This window comes from Mya arenaria, chromosome 12 (assembly GCF_026914265.1).
Source record: "Mya arenaria isolate MELC-2E11 chromosome 12, ASM2691426v1".
NCBI classification, from domain to species: Eukaryota; Metazoa; Mollusca; class Bivalvia; order Myida; family Myidae; genus Mya; species Mya arenaria.
In genome coordinates, this window is record NC_069133.1 from 25,647,909 (window position 1) to 25,674,585 (window position 26,677).

General features: G+C 42.2%; 1 protein-coding gene across 2 annotated transcripts in view; it reads left to right on the forward strand.

Moving 5' to 3' along the window:
* The window catches only part of LOC128212069 (anaphase-promoting complex subunit 4-like), a 45,114-nt gene extending 18,848 nt beyond the window's left edge, over positions 1 to 26,266 (forward strand). For both annotated transcript variants that reach the window (XM_052917315.1, XM_052917316.1), the window contains 11 exons: positions 1,698 to 1,763; positions 2,323 to 2,409; positions 4,194 to 4,281; positions 5,701 to 5,798; positions 6,204 to 6,265; positions 6,667 to 6,705; positions 7,267 to 7,368; positions 9,215 to 9,313; positions 21,401 to 21,580; positions 23,815 to 23,920; positions 24,196 to 26,266. In XM_052917315.1, coding sequence (XP_052773275.1) covers positions 1,698 to 1,763; positions 2,323 to 2,409; positions 4,194 to 4,281; positions 5,701 to 5,798; positions 6,204 to 6,265; positions 6,667 to 6,705; positions 7,267 to 7,368; positions 9,215 to 9,313; positions 21,401 to 21,580; positions 23,815 to 23,920; positions 24,196 to 24,480 — 1,212 coding nt within the window. In that variant the 3' untranslated portion in view covers positions 24,481 to 26,266. The remainder of the gene's footprint in view (positions 1 to 1,697; positions 1,764 to 2,322; positions 2,410 to 4,193; positions 4,282 to 5,700; positions 5,799 to 6,203; positions 6,266 to 6,666; positions 6,706 to 7,266; positions 7,369 to 9,214; positions 9,314 to 21,400; positions 21,581 to 23,814; positions 23,921 to 24,195) is intronic.
* Positions 26,267 to 26,677: the final 411 nt, after the last annotated feature.

Genomic DNA, 26,677 nt, shown 5'->3' on the forward strand with positions numbered 1-26,677 from the left:
GTGGCAATATAAACAAATTTAGCAAGTTTCCTTAATAATGCTGCATTTTCAGAACTTAACAAATTACATAGATTTTTCTTGGTTGGCCAATGACAATAAAATCGTGGTAAGCACATTTGTCTAATATCTTTATAAAATGGACATACAAGAATAAAATGATATTCATCTTCAATCATATTCTTATTCCAATATATGCATTTTCAATCATGTCTTGGTATATTTCTATATCTGCCTTAAAACTTCACATACAATACATATAATGTATCTGATATAATTCATTCAATTTTCAGAGCAATGCATATTATTTTCACTGAATTACATTCTATATATGAAATATGGTTGAACCAGACCGATGCAGTCCAAGGAAGTTGCGCTCATTAAGCGTCATATTGTTTCGATGTATTTCCCACAAACACTGACACTTTTTATGGCACTTAATCCACGGTGTATAAATGTCCGGATACCACTCCCTAGAAAATGTAGAGTATCATCACATTAAACTCATATACTTGCAATTCACATAGGGAATAAAAAATGACGTAAATTAAGCTGCCTCTTGATTTCTGGGATGCCGTTTGACCCTGAGGTACAATGTGGCTGAGAAGCATTCCCTGTTAGTCCATAAACATGATGAACATGTACTTAAAGACTTGTTTACTCTGTCCTCTTCCAGGGTTGGTAGAGAGGAAAATTGTTGCTTAGTTACAAAATCGTAAAACCATAGCCATATTTATTAGGTGGCAATGATCAAAGTTCATAACTTGTTCACCTTTCCGTGGAATGTTTTTGAATCATGCACAGGTTTTTGTCTCTCTTCCTCACGTAGCAATCAATGGACCCATCTCCCACAAACTTTTCGCATGCCAACATCCTCTGTTAAAATCCTTTGCACACTTCTGTATCCCATTCCTAATGATGCTGGCTATATCACAGACTGTCAAACGGCAAACCCTTTGATGACATTCTTCAACGACGTCATGCCCTTGTCTTTTTCCGTCTTCCTCCCTTACACATTAAATTAACATACTAACAAATTAATATCTCATCGCAGAACACTTTGAATATTTATGAATTTTTAAATAACTTGGAAGGAAAATAAAGAAAATATGTAAAATGTCCACGTTATTCTGGATTACGCCTCGTCACTTTGGCTGTAATAATGACCCTTCTTAATAAATCTAACAAGCATTGGTTTCCACCCAAAGCTGCTCTTTGTTAACTGCATAGATAGATGTCTTGTGGTAGCCTTATAAAATAATGTTGATGTAAATTATAAAAATATGTTATGTAATATAGTAATAGTAATATGAAAGTTGTACGGAATTTCATTAATGCCATTATCTTAGACTGACAATTTCTGGGTAATGATTATTCACATGTATCCCTTGATAGTTGAACTTCTTACAGGTTATGTTGTTATGAGCCATGATGTTATGTAAATTAGTTTTATACATTGTTCATCATATTTTGAGCTGTTTTATGTGTACAGCCAAAACTCACTATATTGAGGTCATTGTGACCTCGGCAAATATTTGAGGTAACGAACATTCAACATAATCGAAATACAAAACATGGCTACCTAAATCCAGCTCATTCCAAAAGACACATTCTTAGCAGATATTCCAGATTACAGTGTTTGACTTAGCAAATTTCGACTGTACATTGATTTGACATTTGTCTATGATTGTTGCCATCAGATGACCCAGCATGATGTGAACTTTGTGGCTGACTTCCTCAGGGACAACTTTGCCCAGTTTACAGAGGTATGAAGGAACCTGTATGTAGAAAAAAACACTAAAATATATCTCACCTGGTGGGAATTGCTTAAGCAAAGAGCTCTTAGTAGCACAACACAGCACTTATGTTTTCCTTCGTTTAAACATTATATATTTTTTTTATATAACAATTGTGAAGAAAGTTATGATAACTTATATTAAGTCACTCTCGTTGGCCTGTGGCATGGCAGTGTGGTCTTTTGTTGTGGGGGAACTGAAGAACCAGCAGAAAACACATTGATCTGCTTGGTGACCATCGACCAAACTGACAAGCATCCAGGCTGGGAATCAAACCCAGGCTGCCATGGTGAGAAGTGAGTGTGCTAACCAATGCGCTAACCTGACAACCCCTTATGAAGCACTTTGTAAACTAATGTGCAACTTGCCCCTCCTGACTCGTACTGTACTGTCTAAAATGTTTTTCTCGTTAAAATTAAAATTCCATCAACCAAAATTTTGTCCCCTTAATCCTGTTATGAAACGGGGCTGAAGATAATTTATAGAAACTCATGCATTTATTGTAAACGCACAAGCCTTGTTTTTACAGAAGGAGGAAGAAGAGTCAATAGAGGACCTTAGAGCTCTCTCCCCGACGGACAAGCGGGCAGGCTTCAAGCTCGAGAAAGTTGGACAGGTATGGTAACGTTGATTTAGGGTCAAAGAATAATGTCTTCAATTGTAACACAGCACAGTTGAATACTCGGACATGTACGATGAGAAAGAAGTGCATACATATTGAAGAATAAAGTTGCTGAAATGTTTAGTTTTTAGGTAAGTATATTTCTAATTTTTTATCATAGATTCTTTCAGTATGTTGCCAAACCTACACAATTTAAGGCCAGGAAAAAAAAAAAAAATTCTCATTCAAATTTTTAGGAAAAAAAACAGGTGGTTAGTTATTGTTAAGTGTTGTTTTTATGCCCCTGAAGGTGGGCATATTAAAATCGCACCATCCGTCCGTCCGTGTGTCCAGCTCAATAACTTGTGTCTGGGCTGTACCTTTCCCTTGTATGGACAGATTTTAAAATTACTTGCCACATGTGTCTGACATTCCAAGAAGACGTGTCGCGTGCACAACCCATGTCCCTAACTCTAAGGTCAAGGTCACACTTAATGTTTATTCACAAAGGAGTGCTGCATATAAGGACATAGAGTATAGGTTGTCGTGTCCGGGCTGCAACTTTCCCTTGTATGGACAGATTTTAAAATAACTTGCCACATGTGTTTCACATACCAAGACGACGTGTCATGTGCAAGACCCGTGTCCCTACCTCTAAGGTCAAGGTCACACTTAGTGTTTATTCACAATGGAGTGCCGCATATAAGGACATAGATTATAAGTTGTTTTGTCCGGGCTGTAACTTTCCCTTGTATTGACAGATTTTAAAATAACTTCCCACATGTGTTTGACATACCAAGACGACGTGTTGCATGCACGACCCGTGTCCCTACCTCTTAGGTGTTTATTCACAATGGAGTGCTGCATATAAAGATATAGTGTATAGGTTGTCATGTCCGGGCTGTAACTTTCCCTTGTATTGACAGATTTTAAAATAACTTGCCACATGTGTTCCACATACCAAGACGACGTGTCACGTCAAGGCTCGTGTCCCTACCTCTAAGGTCAAGGTCACACTTAGGTGTTTATTCACAACGGAGTGCTGCATATAAGGACATAGAGTATAAGTTGTCGTGTCTGGGCTGTAACTTTCCCTTGTATTGATAGATTTTAAAATAACTTGCCACATGTGTTCCACATACCAAGACGATGTGTCGCATGACAGACCCGTGTCCCTATCTCTTAAGGTCAAGGTCATACTTGGGTGTTTATTCACAATGGAATGCTGCATATATAAGGACATAGAGTATAAGTTGTCGTGTCCAGGCTGTAACTTTCTCTTGTATGGACAGATTTTAAAATGACTTGCCACATGTGTCCGACATACCAAGACGACATGTCACGTGCAAGATCCATGTCCCTACCTCTAAGTTCAAGGTCACACTTAGTGTGTATTCACAATGGAATGCTGCTTATAAGGACATAACAGTGTCGGTTGTCAAGTATGGGTGGTATTTTTTATGTTTAGAGGCAATTTAAAATACATTGCCATATGTATTTGACATGTAAAGGCAAGATCAACTTTTCATGTACTGACCTTGTTCATAGGTCAATGTCACAATCGGGGGCATTCGTCACATACTGTGACAGCTCTTGTTTCTGACAAAAGCTCACAACAAACATTATTTTAACATTCATTCTTTAATCCCTTCTAGCCTTTGTCCTATTATTTCTGGGAAAAATAGTTGGGGCATGTGATTTTGAACAGAGGCTTGCTAAAAAGAATATCTTGTCTGCCCTTAGTAATATTTTTCTTCAACATTTTTTTTATTGCAAGCTTACTTGTGGTTGTATTTCAGTACCTGAAGAAAGAGAACCTAAGCTCACCACCTGATGTATCTGGGAATCCCTGGGTACAGTTCTGTAGATCCAGCCATAGTCTTAAAGGTATGTGTATGAGATTGATGATTTGTTTTAATGAGTCAGCAACAGTCTTAAAAATGTGTTTTGGAATTATGATTTTAAGGGTCAGTTACAGTCACAAAGGTATGTGTTTGGATTCATGATTTTAAGGGTCAGTTACAGTCACAAAGGTATGTGTTTGAGATTCATGATTTTAAGGGTCAGTTACAGTCATAAAGGTATGTGTTTGCGATTCATGATTTTAATGGTCAATTACAGTCATAAAGGTATGTGTTTGCGATTCATGATTTTAATGGTCAGTTACAGTCACAAAGGTATGTGTTTGGATTCATGATTTTAAGGGTCAGCCACAGTCACAAAGGTATGTGTTTGGATTCATGATTTTAATGGTCAGTTACAGTCACAAAGGTATGTGTTTGGATTCATGATTTTAATGGTCAGTTACAGTCACAAAGGTATGTGTTTGCGATTCATGATTTTAATGGTCAGTTACAGTCACAAAGGTATGTGTTTGCGATTCATGATTTTAATGGTCAGTTACAGTCACAAAGGTATGTGTTTGGGATTCATGATTTTAATAGTCAGTTACAGTCACAAAGGTATGTGTTTGGATTCATGATTTTAATGGTCAGTTACAGTCACAAAGGTATGTGTTTGCGATTCATGATTTTAATGGTCAGTTACAGTCACAAAGGTATGTGTTTGGATTCATGATTTTAATGGTCAGTTACAGTCACAAAGGTATGTGTTTGCGATTCATGATTTTAATGGTCAGTTACAGTCACAAAGGTATGTGTTTGCGATTCATGATTTTAATGGTCAGTTACAGTCACAAAGGTATGTGTTTGGGATTCATGATTTTAAGGGTCAGCCACAGTCATAAAGGTATGTATACAGGATTCACAAGTTTAAGGGCCAGCCACAGTCATAAAGGTATGTATACAGGATTTACGAGTTTAAGGGCCAGCCACAGTCATAAAGGTATGTATACAGGATTCACGAGTTCAAGGGCCAGCCACAGTCATAAAGATATGTATACAGGATTCACGAGTTTAAGGGCAAGCCACAGTCTTAGATAAGTGTTCAGGATTCATGATTTCGAGGGCCAGTCAAAATTTCAAAGGTATGGATATGGGATGCATGATTTAAGGGCCATCCACAGTCAAAAGGGTAAGTGTGCATGATTTTGAGGGCGATCAACAGTTTTAAAGTATGTATATGGCTTTAATGATTTTAAGGGTAAGCCATAGTCTTAAAGGTAAGTGTACAGGATTCATGATTTCGAGGGCCGGCCTCAATCTCAAACTGAAAGGTATGTATATGGGAATCATGATTTTAAGGGCCAACCATGAAAAATGTCAAATGAAATACTGACCCTATTATGATGCATATAAAGAACAAAAACTTCATATTTTACTATGCTTCTCTAATTTAATGTTACAGACAGTAAGGTGCTTTACCCTGTGGAGACCAATAAGTCCCTCCTACAGGTCCAGGAATCACTTGAGACGACTGTCAAATCTGCCCTACACAGACCAGCGGTAATCTAACACCTGTTATGTTAGCAATGTTTCCTAATAGTGAAACTGTGTAAATATTTTACTGATACGGTTAATGAAAGAAGGACTTCTATTTATTTTCTTCCCCGTATCTAATGGCTTTTATAACATAGTATGTTGGGGTAAATTTAAGTTTTTCTCAAGTATAAGGCATTTGCGGGGCTTGGAAATCTGTCTAATGGCTGAGCAATTCTGAAGAGCATTGCCATCACCTTATGGTACCCTTATTTTAAACCAAATTGATTGTAATTATACTACATATTGTCAAATAATGTTCTGATGATTGAAGTCAAAGCCTTTAAGACTTGTGTGTTTATTCCATGGTCAGAAAGGCTCATGCAATTTTTGTTTGATTGAAATTCACACCTGTAAGACTTTATATTCCAGGGTCAGATAGGCTCGTCTCTAAAGTGTGTCTCCTCACTCTATTTGTTTGCTGCTCAGCATGGGTGAGTATTGTTGGTTTCAAAATTAGCATATTTTTTTATGCCTTCTTTTGAAAAAAAAGTGGCATCTAGGTTTTTAAATGTCAGACGGTCGCTACCTTGGTTGGTTGGTATACCAGATTTTTTCCAGGCAATAATTCCAGAATGGTTTGATGTAGGATCAACTTCAGTGATAGGTTGTCTTTGAATCGGTAGATCCCTCCTAAGGTTTTTGAGATCTGTAGATCAAAGGTCGAGAACATGTTCATCATTCTGAGGAAACGTTTGTCGGCACAATTACATGAAACAGTGATATACTGTATTTTTACCAGCAGTTTATCCCGTCTTTTTTAGGTCAGTATGTCAAGGTCATGATCAACAGTCATTCAGAAAAAGAATTGTCTGCATTATTTGTATTTTTTCAGAGAGGAGGGCACAAAACATCTAACCCCTAAATTTGCACAGTAAGTAGACATGCAAATGTGACTTTTTGAAATAATTTACCATACCTTAAAGCTGCCCTCACACAGATTGGCAGTTTTTACTTTTTAAAGATATTGTCTTGGAATCAACTGATTTTGGTATCAATGCCTTCAATTCAGTTATTTAAGATTTAATAGAACAGATCTCAATTGTTTTGAAAACAATTAATACAATTGTTTTAATTTACTGAATAGGAAGAAAAAATATTAAAAACAATGGTTCTTACGAATGAAACCATGATTTAATTTGAAAGAAAGGTTAAGAAAACATGGTATTTCTACCTTACGAGACGATAGTTGATCACTCTATATCTTTTTGGACTCACGAGTCATTTAATATTTGTGCGTTTTCAGCTATTAAAAACAAAGTTATAATCTTGTTATCAGTAATTATTATTTTCCATTAATGCATTAAGTGTAGTAAATATTTAAAGGTTTACAACTCAAGTTTTTTGTTTGTTATACGTGCATATGTATTGATTTTAAGTACGAGTGTCACTTTATCAATTATACATAAAAATCAGCTTGTTTTTTTCCTTCTAGGTTTACATCTGGTAGCCTGGGTCGTCTGTTCACTGTTTTCACGTCGGACTCGGGGCCATGTCAGAAGCTCCACGTCCTTTCACAACCAACAAACGCACATAGGTATGTATACTTGTTTGGCTTGACCTGACTTGAGACAGTGCCGGATGGTGTCATAGCACTGGGTTTGTTGTGTATTGAATGATAAGGTATACACATTTAATAATATTTGGTATAAAGGTAGATATTTGGTTCTGATAAATAAAAAATGATTTCATCATATAAATAGTTGTAATTCCTTAAATTAATAAAATAAAATTTCACTTATAAAATCAATAACTAAACATTTGATTGTTCTCATAAACAAATCCATGAAGTATCAATAGAATGATCCAGCAGATATATTCACAGGGTTGTATTAATCCAAATAATGCTCACACTCTGTTGTGACTGCTATTATGTCTTCTCCCATAAATGGGCGGGGGGTGGGTGGGGGGGTGCATATAGATGTTGCTCAAGTAGTCTGTCTGTCAGTCCATCTGTCCATCACAAATCGTGTCCACTCCATAATGTTTGAACCGCTTAAAAGATTTAAATAACTTGCCTCAAATGTTCACCGTGTTGAGATGAAGTGCAAGGAGCATGTTACAACCAGCTCAAGGTAATACTTTGAGGTGAAAGGTGAAATTCATTTAATATAACTTTTATTTGTGTCCGCTCCCTCCAAACGTTTACCATATTGAGGAAATGTGCAAGGTTCAAGGTCAAGGTTACACGCAGATCAAAGGTTATAGGAGTACATTTCATGTCTGCTCCATGAACCCATTGAAGGATTTCGAAACAATTCTCCACACATTTCCACCATATTGAGATGTTCAGAGGGCCTGTATCAACCAGCTCAGGGGATGGGCAAGGTCACACTTAGAGGTCAAAAGTCACAAAGACTATAATATGACTTTATTCGTCCTCCCTCCATTTCCCTTGAACCAACTGCTTGAAGGATTTTGAAATAATTTGCCACAAATGTTCACCATACTGAGACAGTATGCTGTGTGCAGGTTACAACCAGCTCATATCAAGGTCAAGGTCACACGTAAGAGATCAAAGGTCTTATGACTACATATCTCTTGAACCACATGAAGGATTTTGAAATAACTTTACAAATGTTCACAATATTGAGATGATGTGCTGAGCGCATGTTACAACCAGCTCATTTCAAGGTCAAGCCCACACTTAAGAGGACAAAGGTCATATGACTATAACAAAACTATGTTTGATGTCGGATCTTCATTATATGAAGAGGATGTGCAGAGAGCATGTTACAACCAGCTTGGTTTAAGGTCAAGGTCACATAGAGGTCAATGGTCATATGACTACATTTTGTGTCTGCCCAATATCTCTTGAACAGCTTCAAGGATTTTGAAATAAATGTTCACCTTACAACCAATTGGGTTCAAGATCAAGGTAACTCTAAGAGGTCAGAAGTCATATGATTTGATTTCTTGTCTACTCTACATCCTGGAACGGCTTGAAGGATTTTGAAATAACTGGCCACAAATGTTCACCATATTGAGAAAATGTGCAGAGTTTCTGTTAAAACCAGCTGGGTTCAAGGTCAAGGCAACACCAAACACCAAAGGTGATATGACTATATTTCGAGTCTGCTCCTTATCTCTGGAACCTCTTGATGGATTGGAAATAACTTGCCACAATTGTTCACCATATTGAGACATGTGCAGAGATGGAGACATCAAATTTTATGACAAAATAAAAAACTTTCTATTTCTTACTGGTTTTGTATTGGAATTTTCCCCTGATGTTTGGTCAAGTGCAAAGTAACAGTGGGTGATCATTGCATTCATGTAAGTTATGTTGTTTTGCAACAAAGGCTTCTAAGATAAAGCCTGTCATATAATATAATTATCACTTTTTCTTCATCAAACCCTCTGACCTTTTGGTTATGTTTCAGTATACGAGGTCAAGTGCGACTGTTGTCCGTGACATTTTCCAGCCTACCACGACCAGAGAGTCTCAACCTCAGTTCTGAGTCAGCATCAGACAGTCACAGGTGAGCACCCACACAGTGGAAACATGCATCAGACAGTCGCAGGTGAGCACCCACACAGTGGAAACATGCATCAGACAGTCGCAGGTGAGCACCCACACAATGGAAACATGCATCAGACAGTCACAGGTGAGCACCCACACAGTGGAAACATGCATCAGACAGTCACAGGTGAGCACCCACACAGTGGAAACATGCATCAGACAGTCGCAGGTGAGCACCCACACAGTGGAAACATGCATCAGACAGTCGCAGGTGAGCACCCACACAGTGGAAACATGCATCAGACAGTCACAGGTGAGCACCCACACAGTGGAAACATGCATCAGACAGTCACAGGTGAGCACCCACACAGTGGAAACATGCATCAGACAGTCACAGGTGAGCACCCACACAGTGGAAACATGCATCAGACAGTCGCAGGTGAGCACCCACACAGTGGAAACATGCATCAGACAGTCGCAGGTGAGCACCCACACAGTGGAAACATGCATCAGACAGTCGCAGGTGAGCACCCACACAGTGGAAACATGGATGAGACAGTCGCAGGTGAGCACCCACACAGTGGAAACATGGATGAGACAGTCGCAGGTGAGCACCCACACAGTGGAAACATGCATCAGACAGTCGCAGGTGAGCACCCACACAGTGGAAACATGCATCAGACAGTCGCAGGTGAGCACCCACACAGTGGAAACATGCATGAGACAGTCGCAGGTGAGCACCCACACAGTGGAAACATGCATGAGACAGTCGCAGGTGAGCACCCACACAGTGGAAACATGCATCAGACAGTCGCAGGTGAGCACCCACACAGTGGAAACATGCATGAGACAGTCGCAAGTGAGCACCCACACAGTGGAAACATGCATGAGACAGTCGCAGGTGAGCACCCACACAGTGGAAACATGCATGAGACAGTCGCAGGTGAGCACCCACACAGTGGAAACATGCATGAGACAGTCGCAGGTGAGCACCCACACAGTGGAAACATGCATGAGACAGTCGCAGGTGAGCACCCACACAGTGGAAACATGCATGAGACAGTCGCAGGTGAGCACCCACACAGTGGAAACATGCATGAGACAGTCGCAGGTGAGCACCCACACAGTGGAAACATGCATGAGACAGTCGCAGGTGAGCACCCACACAGTGGAAACATGCATGAGACAGTCGCAGGTGAGCACCCACACAGTGGAAACATGCATCAGACAGTCGCAGGTGAGCACCCACACAGTGGAAACATGCATCAGACAGTCGCAGGTGAGCACCCACACAGTGGAAACATGCATGAGACAGTCGCAGGTGAGCACCCACACAGTGGAAACATGCATGAGACAGTCGCAGGTGAGCACCCACACAGTGGAAACATGCATCAGACAGTCGCAAGTGAGCACCCACACAGTGGAAACATGCATGAGACAGTCGCAGGTGAGCACCCACACAGTGGAAACATGCATGAGACAGTCGCAGGTGAGCACCCACACAGTGGAAACATGCATGAGACAGTCGCAGGTGAGCACCCACACAGTGGAAACATGCATGAGACAGTCGCAGGTGAGCACCCACACAGTGGAAACATGCATGAGACAGTCGCAGGTGAGCACCCACACAGTGGAAACATGCATGAGACAGTCGCAGGTGAGCACCCACACAGTGGAAACATGGATGAGACAGTCACAGGTGAGCACCCACACAGTGGAAACATGGATGAGACAGTCGCAGGTGAGCACCCACACAGTGGAAACATGCATGAGACAGTCGCAGGTGAGCACCCACACAGTGGAAACATGCATGAGACAGTCGCAGGTGAGCACCCACACAGTGGAAACATGCATGAGACAGTCGCAGGTGAGCACCCACACAGTGGAAACATGCATGAGACAGTCGCAGGTGAGCACCCACACAGTGGAAACATGCATGAGACAGTCGCAGGTGAGCACCCACACAGTGGAAACATGCATGAGACAGTCGCAGGTGAGCACCCACACAGTGGAAACATGCATGAGACAGTCGCAGGTGAGCACCCACACAGTGGAAACATGGATGAGACAGTCGCAGGTGAGCACCCACACAGTGGAAACATGCATGAGACAGTCGCAGGTGAGCACCCACACAGTGGAAACATGCATGAGACAGTCACAGGTGAGCACCCACACAGTGGAAACATGCATCAGACAGTCACAGGTGAGCACCCACACAGTGGAAACATGCATGAGACAGTCGCAGGTGAGCACCCACACAGTGGAAACATGCATGAGACAGTCGCAGGTGAGCACCCACACAGTGGAAACATGCATGAGACAGTCGCAGGTGAGCACCCACACAGTGGAAACATGGATGAGACAGTCACAGGTGAGCACCCACACAGTGGAAACATGCATCAGACAGTCGCAGGTGAGCACCCACACAGTGGAAACATGCATCAGACAGTCGCAGGTGAGCACCCACACAGTGGAAACATGCATCAGACAGTCGCAGGTGAGCACCCACACAGTGGAAACATGCATCAGACAGTCGCAGGTGAGCACCCACACAGTGGAAACATGCATCAGACAGTCGCAGGTGAGCACCCACACAGTGGAAACATGCATCAGACAGTCACAGGTGAGCACCCACACAGTGGAAACATGCATCAGACAGTCACAGGTGAGCACCCACACAGTGGAAACATGCATCAGACAGTCACAGGTGAGCACCCACACAGTGGAAACATGCATCAGACAGTCGCAGGTGAGCACCCACACAGTGGAAACATGCATCAGACAGTCGCAGGTGAGCACCCACACAGTGGAAACATGGATGAGACAGTCGCAGGTGAGCACCCACACAGTGGAAACATGGATGAGACAGTCGCAGGTGAGCACCCACACAATGGAAACATGCATGAGACAGTCGCAGGTGAGCACCCACACAGTGGAAACATGCATCAGACAGTCGCAGGTGAGCACCCACACAGTGGAAACATGCATCAGACAGTCGCAGGTGAGCACCCACACAGTGGAAACATGCATGAGACAGTCACAGGTGAGCACCCACACAGTGGAAACATGCATCAGACAGTCGCAGGTGAGCACCCACACAGTGGAAACATGCATGAGACAGTCGCAAGTGAGCACCCACACAGTGGAAACATGCATGAGACAGTCGCAGGTGAGCACCCACACAGTGGAAACATGCATGAGACAGTCGCAGGTGAGCACCCACACAGTGGAAACATGCATGAGACAGTCGCAAGTGAGCACCCACACAGTGGAAACATGCATGAGACAGTCGCAGGTGAGCACCCACACAGTGGAAACATGCATGAGACAGTCGCAGGTGAGCACCCACACAGTGGAAACATGCATGAGACAGTCGCAGGTGAGCACCCACACAATGGAAACATGCATCAGACAGTCACAGGTGAGCACCCACACAGTGGAAACATGCATCAGACAGTCGCAGGTGAGCACCCACACAGTGGAAACATGCATCAGACAGTCGCAGGTGAGCACCCACACAGTGGAAACATGCATCAGACAGTCGCAGGTGAGCACCCACACAGTGGAAACATGCATGAGACAGTCACAGGTGAGCACCCACACAGTGGAAACATGCATCAGACAGTCGCAGGTGAGCACCCACACAGTGGAAACATGCATGAGACAGTCGCAAGTGAGCACCCACACAGTGGAAACATGCATGAGACAGTCGCAGGTGAGCACCCACACAGTGGAAACATGCATGAGACAGTCGCAGGTGAGCACCCACACAGTGGAAACATGCATGAGACAGTCGCAGGTGAGCACCCACACAGTGGAAACATGCATGAGACAGTCGCAGGTGAGCACCCACACAGTGGAAACATGGATGAGACAGTCACAGGTGAGCACCCACACAGTGGAAACATGCATGAGACAGTCGCAGGTGAGCACCCACACAGTGGAAACATGCATGAGACAGTCGCAGGTGAGCACCCACACAGTGGAAACATGCATGAGACAGTCGCAGGTGAGCACCCACACAGTGGAAACATGCATGAGACAGTCGCAGGTGAGCACCCACACAGTGGAAACATGCATCAGACAGTCACAGGTGAGCACCCACACAGTGGAAACATGGATGAGACAGTCACAGGTGAGCACCCACACAGTGGAAACATGCATGAGACAGTCGCAGGTGAGCACCCACACAGTGGAAACATGCATGAGACAGTCACAGGTGAGCACCCACACAGTGGAAACATGCATGAGACAGTCACAGGTGAGCACCCACACAGTGGAAACATGCATGAGACAGTCGCAGGTGAGCACCCACACAGTGGAAACATGCATGAGACAGTCGCAGGTGAGCACCCACACAGTGGAAACATGCATGAGACAGTCGCAGGTGAGCACCCACACAGTGGAAACATGGATGAGACAGTCACAGGTGAGCACCCACACAGTGGAAACATGCATCAGACAGTCGCAGGTGAGCACCCACACAGTGGAAACATGCATCAGACAGTCGCAGGTGAGCACCCACACAGTGGAAACATGCATCAGACAGTCGCAGGTGAGCACCCACACAGTGGAAACATGCATCAGACAGTCGCAGGTGAGCACCCACACAGTGGAAACATGCATCAGACAGTCGCAGGTGAGCACCCACACAGTGGAAGCACGCATCAGACAGTCACAGGTGAGCACCCACACAGTGGAAGCACGCATCAGACAGTCACAGGTGAGCACCCACACAGTGGAAGCACGCATCAGACAGTCACAGGTGAGCACCCACACAGTGGAAACACGCATCAGACAGTCACAGGTGAGCACCCACACAGTGGAAACACGCATCAGACAGTCGCAGGTGAGCACCCACACAGTGGAAGCACGCATCAGACAGTCGCAGGTGAGCACCCACACAGTGGAAGCACGCATCAGACAGTCGCAGGTGAGCACCCACACAGTGGAAGCACGCATCAGACAGTCACAGGTGAGCACCCACACAGTGGGTCGCAGGTGAGCACCCACACAGTGGAAACATGCATGAGACAGTCACAGGTGAGCACCCACACAGTGGAAACATGCATGAGACAGTCACAGGTGAGCACCCACACAGTGGAAACACGCATCAGACAGTCACAGGTGAGCACCCACACAGTGGAAACATGGATGAGACAGTCACAGGTGAGCACCCACACAGTGGAAACATGCATGAGACAGTCGCAGGTGAGCACCCACACAATGGAAACATGCATCAGACAGTCGCAGGTGAGCACCCACACAGTGGAAACATGCATCAGACAGTCGCAGGTGAGCACCCACACAGTGGAAACATGCATCAGACAGTCGCAGGTGAGCACCCACACAGTGGAAACATGCATCAGACAGTCACAGGTGAGCACTCACACAGTGGAAACATGGATCAGACAGTAGCAGGTGAGCACCCACACAGTGGAAACATGCATCAGACAGTCGCAGGTGAGCACCCACACAGTGGAAACATGCATGAGACAGTCACAGGTGAGCACCCACACAGTGGAAACATGCATGAGACAGTCACAGGTGAGCACCCACACAGTGGAAACATGCATCAGACAGTCACAGGTGAGCACCCACACAGTGGAAACATGCATCAGACAGTCACAGGTGAGCACCCACACAGTGGAAACATGCATCAGACAGTCACAGGTGAGCACCCACACAGTGGAAACATGCATCAGACAGTCGCAGGTGAGCACCCACACAGTGGAAACATGCATCAGACAGTCGCAGGTGAGCACCCACACAGTGGAAACATGCATCAGACAGTCACAGGTGAGCACCCACACAGTGGAAACATGCATCAGACAGTCACAGGTGAGCACCCACACAGTGGAAACATGCATCAGACAGTCACAGGTGAGCACCCACACAGTGGAATCACGCATCAGACAGTCACAGGTGAGCACCCACACAGTGGAAACATACATCAGACAGTCACAGGTGAGCACCCACACAGTGGAAACATGCATCAGACAGTCACAGGTGAGCACCCACACAGTGGAAACATACATCAGACAGTCACAGGTGAGCACCCACACAGTGGAAACATGCATCAGACAGTCACAGGTGAGCACCCACACAGTGGAAACATGCATCAGACAGTCACAGGTGAGCACCCACACAGTGGAAACATGCATCAGACAGTCACAGGTGAGCACCCACACAGTGGAAACATGCATCAGACAGTCACAGGTGAGCACCCACACAGTGGAAACATGCATCAGACAGTCACAGGTGAGCACCCACACAGTGGAAACATGCATCAGACAGTCACAGGTGAGCACCCACACAGTGGAAACATGCATCAGACAGTCACAGGTGAGCACCCACACAGTGGAAACATGCATCAGACAGTCACAGGTGAGCACCCACACAGTGGAAACATGCATCAGACAGTCACAGGTGAGCACCCACACAGTGGAAACATGCATCAGACAGTCACAGGTGAGCACCCACACAGTGGAAACATGCATCAGACAGTCACAGGTGAGCACCCACACAGTGGAAACATGGATGAGACAGTCGCAGGTGAGCACCCACACAGTGGAAACATGGATGAGACAGTCGCAGGTGAGCACCCACACAGTGGAAACATGGATGAGACAGTCGCAGGTGAGCACCCACACAGTGGAAACATGCATCAGACAGTCGCAAGTGAGCACCCACACAGTGGAAACATGCATGAGACAGTCACAGGTGAGCACCCACACAGTGGAAACATGCATCAGACAGTCGCAGGTGAGCACCCACACAGTGGAAACATGCATCAGACAGTCACAGGTGAGCACCCACACAGTGGAAACATGGATGAGACAGTCACAGGTGAGCACCCACACAGTGGAAACATGGATGAGACAGTCACAGGTGAGCACCCACACAGTGGAAACATGGATGAGACAGTCACAGGTGAGCACCCACACAGTGGAAACATGGATGAGACAGTCGCAGGTGAGCACCCACACAGTGGTAACATGGATGAGACAGTCGCAGGTGAGCACCCACACAGTGGAAACATGCATCAGACAGTCACAGGTGAGCACCCACACAGTGGAAACATGCATCAGACAGTCACAGGTGAGCACCCACACAATGGAAACATGGATGAGACAGTCACAGGTGAGCACTCACACAGTGGAAACATGGATCAGACAGTCACAGGTGAGCACCCACACAGTGGAAACATGCATCAGACAGTCACAGGTGAGCACCCACACAGTGGAAACATGCATCAGACAGTCACAGGTGAGCACCCACACAGTGGAAACATGCATCAGACAGTCACAAGTGAGCACCCACACAGTGGAAACATGCATCAGACAGTCACAGGTGAGCACCCACACAGTGGAAACATGCATCAGACAGTCACAGGTGAGCACCCACACAGTGGAAACATGCATCAGACAGTCACAGGTGAGCACCCACACAGTGGAAACATGGATGAGACAGTCGCAGGTGAGCACCCACACAGTGGAAACATGGATCAGACAGTCGCAGGTGAGCACCCACACAGTGGAAACATGCATCAGACAGTCACAGGTGAGCACCCACACAGTGGAAACATGGATCAGACAGTCACAGGTGAGCACCCACACAGTGGAAACATGCATGAGACAGTCATAGGTGAGCACCCACACAGTGGAAACATGGATCAGACAGTCACAGGTGAGCACCCACACAGTGGAAACATGCATCAGACAGTCACAGGTGAGCACCCACACAATGGAAACATGCATGAGACAGTCACAGGTGAGCACCCACACAGTGGAAACATGGATCAGACAGTCACAGGTGAGCACCCACACAGTGGAAACATGCATCAGACAGTCACAGGTGAGCACTCACACAGTGGAATCATGATAGCAGGCTTGGTGCAATACTGTTCCTACTTTGTCATTTTTATGCCCCCACAAAGTGGCGGCATATAGGGTTGCCCTTGTCCGTACGTACGTCTGTCTGTCTGTACGTACGTACGTCCCGAAGATTGTTTCCGATCTAATTCTTGAAAACCGTCTGTCCAATCCTCACCAAACTTTAAACACATGTTTGTGACCATAATATCTTGATCAAGTTCGATAGTCATGGAAATCGCTTTAGTCATTTAGGAGTTACGGCCCTTTTTTGCCAAAAATACTTCAAAAATATATGTTTCCAATCTAATTCTTGAAAACTGTTTGTCCAATCCTCACCAAACTTTAAACACATGTTTGTGACCATAATATCTTGATCAAGTTCGATAGTCATGGAAATCGCTTTAGTCATTTAGGAGTTACGGCCCTTTTTTGCCAAAAATACTTCAAAAATATATGTTTCCAATCTAATTCTTGAAAAGTATGTGTCCAATGTGGATCCAACAAGTTTTTTCCTGCCTGAATGGCGCCATATAACCTATACAGTCTTGCGATGCCGTAAAACCCAACTCAACTCAACTTATCCTATATGCGCCGATTATCCTGAATAATCATTATGGCTTATTTTCTGTGACAAAAAATCGAAGTGGGGGCATCCGTGTCCTATGGACACATTTCTAGTGTAAGATAGTGCTGTAATGCTTTATATGGCCTGAGATTTGGAACTCATCCGAGAAGTAAACCATGAAGTGACCATTGAACACTATAGAAATCACTGGGATTTTAAGTCTTAATTCTTTTGGCACAAATTATATGATTAAAACTTCTTCTCATACTATTTTATGTTGCAATGATGTGACAACAAGGAACTCCCAGGCTGTCATCTTTTGGCGACTACAGTGCCAAAATAGTGAAATTAATTCTTTTATTATAAAAAAAAAATTGTACATTCTATCAAGAGCAATCCTTTGTGTCTGGTGGCAGTTGCCAGCTGTCGTAATTTGCAACATTGGTGACAAAAGATTTTAATGTAGATGCAATAAGAAAGGACATTAAGGACAATAAGTCTAGACCATTTTGAAGAAAATATATTTAGACATACATTCGAAACCCATTGGCTTGATATCGATTGGCTCACTTTCCTTATGGCTCGAACTGGGTGTAAAGGACTGATTTTGATAAACTCTTGAACATTATTGCTAAGCTCCATATTTGCGAGGCTTGTAGTATTTTGGCAGGGCCCTGGGATATGCAGCCAACGGTTTTAGACTATAGACTGTTTATATTTCTTCATATGTCATTATGCCCCCCTTCGAAGAAGAGGGGTATATTGCTTTGCACAGGCATGTCGGTATGTCGGTCGGTCGGTCCGTCGGTAGACCAAAGCTTGTCCAAGTGATAACTCAACAATTCCTGGATGTATGGTCATCAAACTTGACATGAAGGTTGGGCCTGACCAGTAGATGACCTCTATTGATTTAAGGGCTCATTGGGTCAAAGGTCAAGGTCACAGTGACCTTTAATGGTAAATAATTTTAAAGCTTGTCCGAGTGATAACTCAACAATGCCTAGACCTATGATCATCAAACTTGATATGGAATTTGGGCCTGACCAGTAGATGACCCCTATTGATTTTGGGGGTCATCAGACCAAAGGTCAAGGTCACAGTGACCTTGAATGGTAAAAGGTTGTCCGTGTGATAACTCAACAATGCCTGCACCCATGGCCCTCATACTTGACATGAAGGTTGGGCCTGACCAGTAGATGACCTCTATTTTTTGGGGGGTCATCGGGCCAAAGGTCAAGGATAGTGATCTTGAATGGTAAAAGGTTGTCCGTGTGATAACTTGACAATGCCTGCTCCTATGGCCCTCATACTTGACATGGAGGTTGGGCCTGATCAGTAGATGACCCCTATTGTTTTTGGGGGTCATCGGGCCAAAGGTCAAGGTCACAGTGATCTTGAATGGTAAAAGGTTGTCGGTGCGATAACTCGACAATGCCTGCACCCATGGCCCTCATACTTGACGTGAAGGTTGGGCCTGACCAGTAGACGGCCCCTATTGTTTTTTGGGGTCATTGGGCCAAAGGTCAAGGTCACAGTGACCTTGAATGGTAAAAGGTTGTCCAAGTGATGACTCAACAATGCCTGCACCCATGGTCCTCAAACTTGACTTGGAAGTTGAGCCTGACCAGTAGAAGACCCCTATTGATTTTAGGGGTCAAAGGTTAAGGTCAGAGTGACCTTGAAAGCAAACTCGACAACTCCTGGACCTATGGTCAACAAACTTGACATAAAGGGTTGGCCTGACCAGAAGATGACCCTTCTTGATTTTGGGGGTCATCAGGCCAAGGTCAAGGTCACCGTAACATTTAACGCAAAGAAGTTAACAAATCTTCTCCCTGTGATATCTCAACAATGCCTGAATCTATGATCATCAAACTTGACATGGAAGTTGGGCCTGACCAGAAGATGACCCTTATTATACCCCCCAAAACAAAGTTTGGGGGGGTATACTGGAATCGGGTTGTCCGTTTGTCCGTCTGTCTGTCTGTCTGTCTGTCTGTCTGTCCGTCTGTCCGTCTGTCCGTCCGTTTTTTTTTTGTCCGGGATTCATCTTTGTCGTTATTGAACAAATCTTTTTCAAACTTTCAGATATTAATGGCCATGATGTAAACTTGCGCCTCTGTGAAATTGGTACGGGTCACATGACCCTGACCAGAGTTATCTCCCCTTGATGTGTTAAAGTAGGCAAAATAAGCCCTGTCCGGGATTCATCTTTGTCGTTATTGAACAAATCTTTTTCAAACTTTCAGATATTAATGGCCATGATGTAAACTTGCGCCTCTGTGAAATTGGTACGGGTCACATGACCCTGACCAGAGTTATCTCCCCTTGATGTGTTAAAGTAGGCAAAATAAGCCCTGTCCGGGATTCATCTTTGTTATTATTCAACAAATCTTTATCAAACTTTCAGAAATTAATGGCCATGTTGTAAACTTTCGCCTCTGTGAATTTGGTACAGGTCACATGACCCTGACTGGAGTTATCTCCCCTTGATGTGTTAAAGTAGGCAAAATAAGCCCTGTCCGGGATTCATCTTTGTTATTATTCAACAAATCTTTATCAAACTTTCAGAAATTAATGGCCATGTTGTAAACTTTCGCCTCTGTGAATTTGGTACAGGTCACATGACCCTGACTGGAGTTATCTCCCCCTGTAGGCAAAATTAGCTTTGTCCGGCCTAACTCCAGGGCAAACAACCTAGACATGGAGGGGTGGGGGGTATTCGTTAGCCTATGGCTTACAGTTCTAGTTGATTTTAGGAGTCATCGAGTCAAAGTTCAAGTTTACAGTGACCTTGAATGTGAAAATGTTTCGAGTGATAACTTGACAATGCCTGCACCCATGGCTCTCAAACTTGATTTGATGTTGCGTCTGATCTGTAGATGACCCCTTATGATTTTAGGGGTCATGTGGTCAAAGGTCAAGGTCACAGTGACCTTGAACGAAAAATTCTTGTCTGTGTGATAACTTGTCAATGTCTGCATCCATGGCCCTCAAACGTGACATTTAGATTTTTTGTGACCAGCTGATGACTCCTATGGATTTTGAGGTCAAATGTCATGGTCATAACACACTCTTTCCTTACACTTTGAATGGTCATAATCTTAACACTGCCTCAACGGCATCCAATGTCAGTGACAAACCAGCTGTCATTTCGGTCCATGCATATTTCATTCAATTGTCCATATAATCCTGACAACATGGCGCTCAGGGGGGCATAATGTTTGACAAACATCTCTTGTTTTCTCTTGGTGAACATGTTAAAACATGATTATTATTTTTTAATTATTAAATTCCCAAACTACACCTTGATTGTATGACATTTTCTTGAATGTAGGTGTAGTAAATTTTATCCACATTGTATTTGATTTCTCATAGGTAATACAGTAAAATTCTGTAGGTTCAATATCCCAAGGACCAGCCAAATTACTTCTAGGCTCGTGAATATTGCGCCAAGCGGTAATGCTTATAAAGAATAAATCAAAATTGGTCCTTTACATCCAGTTCAAGCTAACGAGGAAATCAAGCCAAGTGATAATGAACCAATGGGTTTTGACTGTATCAGCTTTATAGAAAAAAAAGAGAATAAATGATAAAATGGTACTTCCATTTGCATGCATCTAATTGGTTGATATTCTATACCCACTATCTACCGCACTTACAGGAGTGGGGCCCTGCGTGTGATTGATGTAGCGTACTACGATGATGCGCACATTGCCATACTGCTGGTGGAGGACACGGGCGACGAGACACCGATACTCGTGAAACTGGGCGTCGCTCCTCTCGTGCAACACGACATGTACACTGTAACCGCCACAGCAGATGTCAACAACTCCACTGACATGTATGCGTTGTAGGACTTATATTCTTGGCTTAAAGCTGCACTCCCAAAGATTTATAGTTTTGTCATTTTTTTCTTCATTATTAGCTCAACTATTCGAAGAATAAGGAGAGCTATACTACTCACCCAAGCGTCGGCTTCATCCCTTGGTTAAGGTTTTGCGTGCAAGCACACATAGGTTAATATCACAGCAACTACTTGAGGTATTGCATTGAGACTTTATACAATGGTACTCAACCATCCAACCTACTTAATTAACCAAGTTAGATAACTTTAGTTTGCATTTATTGCCAATAATAGGCCTTTATTATTTGACTTAGAAATTCTGGTTAAGGTTTTGCGTGCAAGCACACATAGGTTAATATCTCAGCAACTACTTGAGGTATTGCATTGAGACTTGATACAATGGTACTCAACCATCCAACCTACTTAATTAACCAAGTTAGATAACTCTAGTTTGCATTTAATACAAAAAATAGGCCTTTTTTAATTGACTTAGAAATTCTGGTTAAGGTTTTGCGTGTAAGCACACATAGGTTAATATCTCAGCAACTGCTTGACGTATTGCATTAATACTCGATACAATGGTACTCAATCATCCAACCTACTTAATTAACCAAGTAAGATAACTCTCATTTGCATTTTTTGCGAATAATTGCCCTTAATTATTCGACTTAGAAATTCTGGTTACGGTTTTGCGTGTAAGCACACATAGGTTAATATCTCAGCAACTGCTTGAAGTATTGCATTGAGACTTGATACAATGGTACTCAACCATCCAACCTACTAAAATAATCAAGTTTGATAACTCTAGTTTGCAAAATAATTGCCCTTAATTATTCAACTTAGAAATTCTGGCTACGGTTTTGCATTTAACCACATTTAAGTTAATATCTCAGCAACTACTGGATGTATTGCATTGAGACTTTATAAAATGGTACTCGACCATCCAATCTACTTTCAAATCTCTATCAAAAAAGTAAGATAATTCTAGTTTGCATTAAATTCAAATAATGGCCCCTTTTTATTCCACATAGAAATTCTTGTTAAGGTTTTGCGTGTAACCACTTTTAAGTCAATACCTCAGCGAATACATCATGTATTGCATTGAAACTTGACACACAGGCTTCAACCATTTAACCTTCTTATTTAATCAAGTTAGATAACTCTATCTTTAATATTATATAATTTTTGCCCCTTTATTATGCGACTTAGAAATTCTGGTTAAGGTCTTGCTTGTTAGCACACATAGGATATTATCTCAGCAATTACTTGATGTATTGCATTGAGACTTTATACAATGGTATTCAACCACCCAACCTTATTGAATATCCAAGTTTGATAACTGTATTTTGCAAATAATGGGCCTTTATTATTACACTTAAAAATATCATGTATTGCATTGGAATCTAATCTAACTGTGATCCATGCATGTTTCGCCAAAACTTTTCAATCCTTACACTGAAAAGTGGTGGAATAGTTGAGCGCGCTGTCTCTGTGACAGCTCTTGTTTCTTTCATAATCAGCTTATTTTGGCATGGTTGCCTTCAATTCAGTCCTATAAGATAACTCACAATAAAACAGATCTCAACTGTTTTGACACAGGGAAAAAAACTAACACATTTAGCCACAAAACATCAAATTTGGACAATAAAAGTGAAGAACTGCGATCTAATTTTTAGTCTGCCTTCGTATAATGCTGGTTTTCAGACAATCATACCAACAGTGGCTCATTCCAAGAAAAAAATATAATACTTGTCAAAATGGGCAATCTGTCTGAGTGTCAAATATTATGTTTAGTTTCAGTGTCCAAATTTCAAACCTACCTATATGGCAGTAAACCCCTGAAAGCCTTAGGAAAAATAGATGTTTATACAAACAAACATAATGTCAGAATTTTCCAAAGAAATCTGTATGGACAACTTCCCAAACATGCTCCATAGAAGTGGAAATTGAAGCAGACAGACTTTGAAGCTGCACTTTCATACATTGACCGTTAACAACTTTAAAAAAAAAAACACGTTTTGAATCAGTTTTTTGCGTAAATGTCTGGAAACCAGTGAATTAGGCAAAAAAAACCCTCATATTTCTTAAATTTTAAGTAATGCTTTTAGCCATAAAATGTGTGAATGACAAACCAGGTTTATGCATAACAATCTTTTTATTATATAGAACAAGGTTATCAATAATATAAATTTTACTGAATTGAGAAATATTCCAGATGATATGTGTTTCAGCCCAGTAGTTGATGTCTGCGACCTTGAGGAAGTTCAATATCGCTGGCTGCCCAACATGAAGGCCCACTCCTTTGCAGTCAGTGGTACCCGGCATACTGCCACGGTGGTAAGAGACTTCCTTTATACTTCTTTATTATAAGGCTTTATGTAAGAACTTGATTGTCATCATTGTGGAATGATGTTAGTAATCCTCAGTATAAAGTTTTGAAAATGAAATTGACTTTTTTATCCAACAGACTATAAAAACGGTATGATGCATGCCTATTTTGTAGTTGGGGTCAGATTTAATGGCGCTATTGACTCAAATAGGCATAACGATTCAAAAGTGCTTAAATATATAATATCATATAACCTTTTCCTATGTTTTCCTTTTCCTTGAAGTTGTTTTCATCCAAAAGAAGAGTGCGGATATTCCTAATGGATGCCGAAGATGACGATGATGATGACGATGATGTAGATGGTGACATCACAAACCACAGTGAGGCTGACCAATCAGCTCTTAACATTGTGGTGGACAACAACCAATCAGGTTGCAGCTCTAAAAATACCAGCCAATCAGAGGTGTCCATGCAGATAGAGGGTAGTGATGTGGGTGGAGAAGAACAAGAGGATAAGGAGAATAGCAGCAGCCTTGCGAGCAGTGGAGAAACCTCAAACATACCATGAACGGGGCTTATCAGTTGTGGAATTTTGGAGACGAAGCCTCAAATGTATGTAGCTTGAATAAGGTGTATCAGTTGTGGAATTGTGATAGCGAGACCTCCAGCATATCATGAACATGGCTTATTATTGTAGAAGAGAAACCTCGCAACATACAGTGAAACCTCTAATAAAAGCCTCCTCTAACATACTGTGAATAGGGCTTATCAGTTGTTGAAATGTGAAGCAGAAACCACCAACATACTGGCTGGTATTGTGGCGGGGATCTCTGTCATATACTGTAATGAACTGGGCTTATCAGTTTTGGAATTGTGGTGGGAAAACATCTTACTGACTGTGAACAAGGCTTATCAGTTGAAGAATTGTGAAGGGGAAACATCCAACATCCTGGATGGTGTTGTGATGGGGAGCTCTCTGTATATACAATCAAGTGTGCTTACGAGTAGTGGAATTGTGTTGCGAAATCTTGTGATATTCTGTGAACAGGGCTTATCAGCAGTGAACTGGTCAGCAAAAGGGAACCGTCAATGACATCAAAACAAAACAAATATTTTATTATCTAAAGTATTTAATACTATGAAGGCAGAAGGGTGCATATCCTTGTCTCCATCAGAGCAGAAGGGTGCTACCTTCCAAAAAGGACAGGATGCAGCAACTTTCCTTAAATCTTTAGCTAGAACTCCAGTTTTAATGTCCAAAGTAAGGTTACCAACAGTGTATACTTGTGACTGGAGCTTATATGCAAGCCAACTATGAACTAATGCATGCACTAATATTTACTCAACCATCCAACCTACTTCATTAACCAAGTTAGATAACTTTACTTTGCATTTATTGCCAATAATAGGCCTTTATTATTTGACTTAGAAATTCTGGTTAAGGTTTTGCGTGCAAGCACACATAGGTTAATATCTCAGCAACCACTTGAGGTATTGCATTTAGACTTTATACACTGGTACTCAACCATCCAACCTACCTAATTTACCAAGTTAGATAACTCTAGTTTGCATATAATTCAAGTAATGGCCCCTTTTTTATTCAACATAGAAATTCTTGTTAAGGTTTTGCATGTAACCACTTTTAAATCAATACCTCAGCGAATACATCATGTATTGCATTGAAACTTTACACACAGGCTCCCAACCATTTAACCTTCTTATTTAATCAAGAAAGATAACTCTATCTTTCATATTAAATATTTTTTACCCCTTTATTATGCGACTTAGAAATTCTGGTTAAGGTCTTGCATGTTAGCACACATAGAACAATATCTCAGCAACTATTTGAGGTATTGCATTGAGACTTTATACAATGGTATTCAACCACCCAACCTAATTGAATAACCAAGTTAGATAACTGTATTTTCTCAAATAATGGCCCTTTATTATTACACTTAAAAATTCTGGTTAAAATTTTGCATGTAACCACATTTATGTTAATATCTCCGCACATCATATATTGCATTGAAATCTAATCTAACAGTGATCCATGCATTCACCAAAACTTTTCAATCCTTACACTGAAAAGCTGCGGAATAGTCGAGCACGCTGTCTCTGTGACAGCTCTTGTTTATTGTAAAGTCCAACATTTGTAAGAAATTCAGCATTTTGGGAAAAAAATCAGAGAAATTTATTGCTTAGAAGTTTAAAAATTGGAACATTGAGTAGCTTTAATGGGCACTCCATCTCGTATGTAACCTAAAATGTTGAATTTGTTGACGTTATGGTTTTGAATTTAATGAAACTTATTTGTTGTATACTCATCATACAGAATAAATACTTGCATAAAGATATCAAGGTATTATATGTTTGTGTTTTAATTCCATTATGTTACAGAATGAACATTTATGGCCAGATGATAAAAATTATAACTGAAGATACTAGATTGTCATGATGTCAATTAGTGATGTTCCAATCATCTATTATGATAAAAAATTAATTGGTTAGACCTAAAATTTTGTCATAATCCATTATCAGTTCAACTGGTGAGTTGTTTTTCTTTTTTCCTTGCGTTATTTAAGTTCGGGTAAGTTCCGCTAATTTTCTTCTTTGAGTTCATTTATTCATTTTGAAGAGTTCAGTTGTTATCATAAACAATATGGCTGAAATCAACAACATCACTAAATAACTTCAAACATATGCATAACATAAGCAAAGTTAAGGATTACGAGTTATTGTACAAGAATTAAACTATCTTTATGGTA